Genomic DNA, 9,430 nt, shown 5'->3' with positions numbered 1-9,430 from the left:
TGGCGACCAGAATGATTGAGACACCCTAAAGTACACTTTCAGTCAGCACAGAGCTACATCTGGATAAATGGCAGCTCAGGGACCAGGCTGCATAAAGTATTTTAGCAACAGCAATTTTCTGCTTTTTTTTCTTCCTCTAGAAACAGTGAGGGAAACTGCTCATGCGCACACAAAGGAAATGGAGACTCCAGAAAAAGTGCTGTATCTACAACATGTGCTCAAATTCATCACCTACTGAAGCAAGGCTGCAGAATATTCTGTAAAGCCCCCCAGTAGTATAAGGATGACTTAGGCAGTCCATCTGCACAGAACCTCCTCAGATATACGTTTGAAACTTTTACCACAGCTGCGTGTGCTTCAGGGAATGAATATTTGGGTAAGACCAATACAAACATACAGGAAAATGCAGAAGAACAAGAGGTGTGAGTTGTATATCCACCCAAGCTCACCAGTTTGGAAGTCAACATGATGTAACCTTCATTCACAATAGGCAGACACCTTAGAAAGGTTTCTAAAAGGCTCTGGTTTTGTCGCTAGTCACACCAAAATTGTAGTGCTTGCAACTGATAACTTTTCTACTAGGATGAAAGCCAGAAAAGGATCATTCTCAAATTACTAGGGTGTCAGCAAGCCCCAAGATCAACATTTACTTGTCCTTTAATGCTATGATCAGTCTTCAATACTCCCCTCATCACCAGGAGAGAATGGCATACCTCTTCTCCCCCAGGGAGCCTCAGCATTCCTGTGAGGGTTAAGATTCCAGGTAGTTTAGAAAAAGAGTTCACTTAAGTTACTTTTGCTTGACCAGAGGTCATAGTCCATTTAGTCATGTGCTGTCTTATAAATACCTGCTGTAAAAGCAATACACGGTCTCAGAAATCTCCTGCAGATTTTACTGAGCGTTGGTGCAACTCCCCTAGGGTTTCTGACAGCATAATGGTGGCTTGCTGTCTGCTTACAAGCAGAGAAAAAAATATAATAGGCAATACAAGATTCAATATTATTTCTTGTGTACATCACACTTCACTACATTTTTTTTTCTGAAGAGGTCACTAGAAAATAGGCTAAGGCTCTTAAAAATGTGCATTTTATTATTTTTTTGCAAAGCAGTTTGGAAGCGAAGCATTAGTTTTGCCAAAAGCAATTGCTGTGCATTAATATTAAACATGATCTAATGAAGGCAGAAGTCGTTTTGGGAAAACATTAAGAACAGCACAAGCATCTCCTGAATTATAAGTTTACAGCTGAGAGAAACAGTACAATGAAAATATAGGCATTTCTCCTGTCAAGGTTTTGTCCCATAACCTGTAAAAATAAAGGACAGGAAAAAGGGGAAAACCAACAGTCCCTTACTGGAAAGTATACTACAACACTCCTCACACACTACCCGCCCCCCCTCAAAAAAAAAACAAACCGGCAAATCAAAATTGTAAATATATCCAATTAAGCAATCTTTACTGTAATTAACAGGAAATGCAATGAAACTGGAATAAAAGTCACTGGCAAAAAGAGAGGAAAAGCATTGCCTCCAAAAAAACCTGCTTCTATACATTAAAAAGAAGTGTCAGTCCAAGTAAGTGCAGTGTTTGGTGCAGGCCAAAATGATCCTTTCTTCCAGGTATATATATTAAGGATGCATCAGTGCAGGAGCATGTGAACCATCTGATCAATGTACAAGACAAAACAAAAAAAAATACTAGCCTAATTCCCAAAGTCCTTAAACAGGCATTTCTTAACATTTGTCTGGGTGGCTAGAATAACTAGCTAAGCTTCTCTACTGAAAGTCAGACTGCCCCAACAGGGCCTGAAAAGACCTCAACTATGCAGCTCATCACTAACAAAAGATTCACATTAAAAAATTGCTGACGCTCTTGCTGGAAATCTGTCTATATTTACACGTTGTGGTTTGCACCTTGTGGCATCCTTCAAGGCCTTATACAAATAAACATAAGGAGGCATTTTTGAGAGCGCATTGACCCAAGATACCTGACAGTGAATGCTCAGAATAACATCCTTGCCAGCTGGCTGCAACAGAGAATGTAATGATTCAGCAGTTTAATGGATCTTGAGTTTGGCAACAGTCCCCTCATAAACATCTCTTGGGAAATAAAATAATACAGGCCCAGGACTCTGGCAGGTTCTGTAATTGTTTGCTTCTGGCACAAATCCAGGGACAGCACAACTCTAACTTGAGGCAAATATGGCTGTACAACACTGATTGTCCAAGCAGGCTCTACTCAAAAGCCCAAGGGTAGAATTAGCTTGTATAATGTCTGATAAGGAGATAAAGATACCAGAAAAGCATTCACCTAAAAAAAAAATATCTTTAAATATAAAAATGCCTAAATCAGTAATGCTCAGTTTCACAGGAAATGTCTTTTCTCTTGAATTGTTTTTTTTTTAACATAGACAAGCAGGTAAAGTTTGTTCAAAGGTAAAATTTATATACATAAACATCTGCCTTTTTATTGGAATTTAAAAACTGCTAACAGACGGTAAGAAAAAAGAAGTTTCAAAAACAGTCAACAAATTAAGCTGCCTTGGTCACCGCATGATAATTACTAAAACATGAGATTTTTTTTTATCTTAAAAGTCTCCTAACAAAATACTCACTGGAAAGTCAGAAAATGAAAGAAGGTCTCCCAGCTCAGAGACTCAGACAACAGCAGTTTTATGAAAATAAAATCCTAATTCTTAGCACTCTAACTTTTAATTTGGCCTTCTGTTCTGAACTTCACCTGAAGTTTAGACAATTAACCATATACACATTTACATTGGAAGTAACATAGGAAAATGTGAAAAACACAATAGAACCTTTTTGTTGCAACCTCTGTACCAGTCCCTGAGCTGCTGGGAAAAGTAGAAAAGCACCAAGTCTCAGGTGTAGCTGTGTTTTGTTCCCTAGGCTTTGCCAGTCACTTCATACCATGCAAAAGAAGGTATGCAGGGACTTTTTATCCACTAAGTTCCACAAATTTGCTCTACCAAATGTAATAATCAAAATGTAATTACTCGTTGATTAAAAAAAAATTAGAATGAGCAACTATATTTCCCAAAACTGTAAGTGCTATCTCTAATGCAAACACTAATAAAAGCACTTAATTTTAATCTGGATACATATTAGAGGCACAAAACGTGCTGACACAGCCACATACAGTAGTCGAAGACGTTCTTGAACATTATTCAGACCTCTCCCTCTGACTCTGCACTAAGAAACAAGTATCCTGATATTCCCCAAAAACCCTTTTTTTGCTCTGCCTCCAAAACCAATTATTATGCTTGGTCATTTGCTTAGACTCCTGGAGAGCTACTCAACAGAAATTTGGAGCTTACAAAAATGCTTCATAGCAAGTTAACTAAAGCTTGTTAGCACGGAAAGATACTGTAAGGGCAGGCTAAATGCTGTGTTACTGTTAATGCTTATTCTGTGGAATATTTTAAAAAATTAATCTTTTTGATTTCTTGTAACATGTTTATTAGTTATCACGAGTACAATGATTTGACAAGATTCTCATTGCTTCTGAAGTCTAAATTTAGACAAGTTTTTCTAATCCTCATTAAACATGCCCACATTAATTTCTTAAAAGGACATTTAGCAGTTTCACATGATTAAAACTTAAAACTTATAAAATTTGTTGAAAATTATTAAAACACAGTAAGTAACTTAAAAGCAGTGACTGTTCTTTTCAACACCTGTTTTATTTCCAGCTGGAAAGTTCTATGCAGCAAATAAACCAAAAAAATTAATATAAATTATGAACTTCCAAGACAGAGAAGAAAATACTTCTGATTGTTGAAGCCCACCCCCACTTTGTACTCTGCTGGGCATACACTACAAAAGAAATAGAGAACACAATGCAGATTTGGTAACACTGTTTTTAAACAGCAAAAGTTTTGCATCATGCCATTAAAATATCATTCCATAAGAAAAAGTACAACCATTGGGAGGGAGAAGCTTTAACTTGTAAATATTAGATTCCAATCCATATTGTTGTCCACAATGCCCCTGGAATCAACGAACTGCACAGCTTTTCCAGCTACCCAGCTGGTATGTCGACAGCTTCATTTAATATTCTTGTCTAGTGATACAGCAAAGACCTCTCATGCCTATTTTTAAATGCACATTTTTAATATTCAATATAATGTTACTCTTTAACAAACTCTTTACTCCCTCATAAAACCTTTCAGTATTTAATATAAAGAGTAATCTCTCACCTCTGAGGAGATAAGCCAGTTGCTGAGTGATTAACTCTGGTGCCTTCTGAAGAATCTCTTTTATGACTAAAGAGGAAGAACATGCTTGTAACTCCAGGCTCTTGTCACATTGCTCATCTGGATTGATGACTTTGACAACAGCTGATTCCAAACTTTTATCTTCACTATCAAGCAAATTCAGAAGTTATACATATATTTATCTTTATAGCTACATAGACAACTCAGTAAGAAAGTGCAACACATTTTTTTTTTAATTCTGGACTATGACGGCATTGTTATAGCTACCTAAAATCTGCTACAAAGCCAAAGGATGTCACAGAGGTTCCAAATCTGCGCTTCTTAAATTAAGTGTTCAGAGTTCTTTAACTGCTTGATACATCACTAAGTACAACATTTATTAAAAACTATTGAAAAAAAGTATTTCTGCATGTGCTGAAAACAGCCTTCTTTATATGGAGGAGATTTAGGATCTTCCCAAATGAATATTCTGAAAACTTACAAGAAAATTTTTTTTTTTGCATTTAGATACTTTATGTTTCTGTTTACAATAGTAGTAACCAAGCCAAACTAATTTTAATAGTAAAATACTAATTGTAATTCTTCAGAAGGAAGAAACAGAAGTAGTGACAGTAATAAACAAAAAGGAGATCTTACAGATAAGTTTTGCTGTGAGGGGTGAATGATGCACTGAGCTGACGGCACTTAACACATCAACAGCTATGACATCCACACATATTTTTTTCTTCAGATTTTCCCTACTTTTAGTCTAATCTATAAACTTCTCAGAATACCATGGAGCTATAGGATGCTACTTGTCTTAAATGAAACCCTAAGGACAGCTGGAAGTAAACAGCATCCTTCACTCTGGGGAAGACAGGCAGACCATTATAAAGAGGCTCTTCATAAAAGATTCACAATGGCCTTGTAAATGGTCCCTTTTAAGGATGGATATCCGGACCATGATCTTCCCGACATTAACTCTGAGCCTTTTGAAAGGCTGTAGTTGGTAAAGACCACTATAACCCATCAGCCATCTTAACGGCACATATCCTAGTGTGTGGGGACCTGCAAATCAATATAAGATTCTCAAAGGAAAGCTAACTAAGAAGCAGAAAAAAACCTCTGATCTCTTATCTACTGGCCACAGGAAACTCCAGACTATTTAACTAAATTAAAATATCTAATCTAAGAGGTGTGAAAACACAAGGTTTTTAAAATTGGAAGTTCCATTAAAAGTGATGCAAAGATGACCGTTCACCTTGTTACAGTTACTCAACATAAAGGGAGACAAAATTCATCTTAGGTTCCTTTTTTTGGGTCTGTGTTAACATAGTGATAACAATATTAATACAGAAAAAACGTAATTTTTGAAACAGTTCAAACTCACGTAAGCCACCTTAGTGCACGTAAAACGCAATACCTTGTCAGCATGCTGCTGTTTACAAGCGTTAAAGACAATTTCCCTTCGGCATTCAGCTGATGCAAATTGATTTCATCTCGGAAGATATGGAATGACTCTGGGATTTTCAGCTCATCCAAAATAAATCTTGTCTCAGTGAAGTAGCTGAAGTCTTTTCTTGGTATGTTCAACACAGGTAAGCAGAAAACATCAGGAGGACTGACCTGTAACATAGGTGTGCATTTGTGAGAATTGGACCTGTCTTTTATCAGGATGCTATTTTAACAGAGTAAGCAATTACGTACAGCCTAGATTTTCTGTTTCAGATTTTCCCCCCTTCACTTAGTTAAAAGAAAAAAAAAAAGAGGTATTTCACACTTTTTTTCCCTTCACCTGTCACTGTTTGCCTCTTAGAGAGCACCTGGGAAATCAGGAGAGGAAAAGGATAAGGAATGAATCACAGGACTGATTTTTCTCATGTTATTCAATAAACCATTTAATAACCATTCATTCATTTTTGTATGGAAAGAAATGTTGATAATTCATCTTTTAAAAACTCACTTTCGATAATAACAACATCATTGTCCAGGAAAAATATTTTTACAATTGACTTAACAATAAGATGTCTGTAACAACCTGGAAAAAGTGAATTAAGACCACTCAGTCCAATTTTTCCATTACCTTGTCCAGAAAGTAGGCGTAGGCCAGGGTAGAAATAAGTGAATCCAAATCACAGGGTTTATTCCCAAGAACAACATGGACTTTTTCCACACATTTGCTCCTGTTCTGTAACATATTAGAAGACAATTGCCATAAGTGGAAATAATGAGAAAAAGTCAAATGAGAAAAGTTAAAAGGACAAGTTAAATATTAGGCTTTGTACTCAGTTGTAGCATTTTTCACTGTGGACTGAAGGAATGGACTTCCTCTCCACAGGAAGGACATTCCTTGCCTTCAGACCTCCCAAGAAAGCCAAAAACTAAATTTCACAAGACACCATAGCTTAGAATCCAATGAGGTCTGAATCTGACAGAAGTCCCTTTCACAGGTAAGTAACAGATAAGCAGCAATTTCATGTACACAGGGAAAAGCTTTTCAAAACATCTCACAAATCCATTTAGAAAAACAGTCCAAAAGAGTGTAGAAATACACAAAACAAAATACACAGCAAATAATATGCAGCAAGTTGTAATTTTAATTTTACCCTTTTTTCTTCACTTAGCTGAAATCAGCAAATAAAGTAACCTTTCACCCTGAATCTTCAGAAGCTGAACACAGTTGAAGTACTATGAGTTTTGAATTGTTCTCACTCAGTAAAATTAAGAGCCTTCTAAACAACAGGAAAAGAGAAGACAAACCTACTGTCTGAAAGCGAAGTATTGGAGGGAAGGATCTACCTTCTTCACAATCACACACATAAAATATAAGACTAAGTTTTTCTCTTGTGGACATCATTACTGTCAAGCTAGCTGCATGGAAACATTACAGTTTATTTACTTTCAGTGCTTCTTAATTGGTGAAACATATGTGACTGATGCTAAGAGACATTTCAGAAACAAACACATGAAAGTAAACATTCTTGTTGTGGCCATTTTTGTTTTACTTTCTGCTATTTCTATTTGGAATTCTGGGCATCAAAATTTTAATCTTTCCACAGAAGCATGTAATTATTACATTACCCTTAATGATTATAAATGTGCAATTCTTCTTAAGCTAACCTTTTTTCTCTATGTCTAATCTTAGGTCTACGTGAACATATGGAATAAACTTCGGTTCTCTTTCCTTTAATGGAACACAGCCATCAGAATAGATTTGGGTAATAAATCCAGGAGACAGTCTCCATTCCCTATATTCCCTCCATTCCCAGGAAAGACAGCTTACTGAAGAATACAATGACTAGAACAAATACGTTCATTTATGCTCTAAGTCTTCACTAGCAACAAACAGTCTTCATTAATTCCTTTCAATATAATTTTTCTAACATGTTCTTCTGCAGCATGCATTTCTGCTTGATTTGCTATGATAAAGAACAAAAATAAAGCTCATGAGGTCATCCTTTTTTCAGTACCCTGTCAGTAAAGAATTTATTCACAACACCTAACATAAACCTGTCCTCTTCCAGTTTAAGGCCATGTCCTATCACTACGCATCCTTGTCAGAAATCCTTCTCCAGCTTTCCTATATTTCCCCTTTAGGCAGTGGAATGTGGTTCAAAGGTCCTACTGCATTCATCTCCAGGCTGAACATTCCCAGCTCCCTGAGCCTGTCCTCCTAGGAGAGCTGCCCCAGCCCTGAGCTTGACTTAACAGATTGCCTGTGGACTCCATCAGTTCCATGTCCTTCCTGTGCTGGGACCCCGGAGCTGGATGCAGCCCTGCAGGTGGGTCTCACAGAGCAGAGCAGAGGGGCAGAACCCCCTCCCTGGCCCTGCTGCCCACACTGCTGTGGGTGCAGCCTAGAACACAACTGGCTTTCTGGGATGTAGGCACACATTGCCGGGTTATAACGAACTTTTTCTCCACAAACAACCACAAGTCTTTCTTCTGAGGGCTGCCCTCAGTCCCTCTCCACCCAGTTTGTGTTTGCGCTCGGCATTGTCCTGGCCCAGGTGCAGCACCTTGCATCTGGCCTTGCGGTTCATGAGGTTCACCCAGTCCCATCTCTCAAGCCTCTCAAGGTCCCTCTGTGGTAGTGACAGCAACTAGCAATACCTCTCTCCCCACCTTTCCTGCTTTTCTCTTCAGTGAGATGAATTTGTTTCTCTTCTCCTTCCCTTCTTGCAGATCCCAGATACGCGATTTCACCAATATTTCACTTCCCCATGTGCAGCTAAATGAATGGCTTCTTAGCATCTTATTATTATTTAGTAATAATAAACCTCCAAATACTCTCCATTATACATTGTGCATAAATGCATGTATGCCATCCAAGCATACTGCTTATCTTACATGTCTGAGACTGCTTCCTCTTCCACTATCTCAGATACAACTAGTTTGCTTAGTCTACTGCAGGCTCATCAGCCTCTTCAGGAAAAGCAGGCACATGGATGTAAGGCTTCCTCTCACAGGTCTTTCCATGCAAAAACCTGGGCAGAGAAGATCACAAACCAGAAGACAAAGATCCATAAGCCCAGTAAGGCTTAGCTACAACAGGACTAAAATCTGATTACCTCCTGCAGCTATCACAGCTAAACTTGAGAGGAAACATGAACTGTCAATTTCTCTAAGAATTACAAAAAAATTTGGAGGTTAATGATGAAGGTAGAACTCTTTAATCAACCTACATATCAGATCAGTGATTTCTCTTCATGATGATGAGTTTTTGTTTAGCAAGACTAAAGGTAAATTGTAAAATGCACAAACACTGGATGACTGGGATAAAATGCATTAAAGAAATTATGTGTCATTTTCAGATGGCATCAGTCAGGATAACTCAATTTACATCAGAGCTGCATAGATTAACATTCACTTACTGTGCTCAGGAAAGAGATTTATAAACATCAGGCTACTTCTTAAAGAGATCTGATTCTCAGATATTTACTATGAAGAAGCTCTCATATCTGTCCAGTTTTGTTGTCTATTAATACATAAAAGCATTAGTATGACAACTGCATCTTTATGTAAGTGCAGTAAAAATAGCATTTACTGGTTTCCATCTGCATCAAACAGCTGATATATTCAAACATACTGGCAATTGGGTTTGTAAATATTTTGATCAGGACATGTTAACTGCAGTGATTGATCAAACTACAATATTCCAGTCAAAAATGACATTCTCTCTACTTTTTTTCCTTCTGTTAATAGAGAAACTGAAGTG

The 9,430-nt window shown here is 37.4% G+C and overlaps 1 protein-coding gene across 1 annotated transcript in view; it reads right to left on the bottom strand.

Annotated features, from left to right (window-relative positions):
- The window catches only part of PRUNE2 (prune homolog 2 with BCH domain), a 102,587-nt gene extending 96,192 nt beyond the window's left edge, over positions 1-6,395 (bottom strand). Inside the window, 3 exon segments of the mRNA XM_031056878.1 lie at positions 4,216-4,379; positions 5,636-5,838; positions 6,296-6,395. Of these exon segments, the coding sequence (XP_030912738.1) occupies positions 4,216-4,379; positions 5,636-5,646 (175 nt within the window). The 5' untranslated portion in view covers positions 5,647-5,838; positions 6,296-6,395.
- Positions 6,396-9,430: the final 3,035 nt, after the last annotated feature.

This window comes from Geospiza fortis, unplaced genomic scaffold (assembly GCF_000277835.1).
Source record: "Geospiza fortis unplaced genomic scaffold, GeoFor_1.0 scaffold12, whole genome shotgun sequence".
NCBI lineage: Eukaryota > Metazoa > Chordata > Aves > Passeriformes > Thraupidae > Geospiza > Geospiza fortis.
This window is presented reverse-complemented; position numbering and strand designations above follow the sequence as displayed.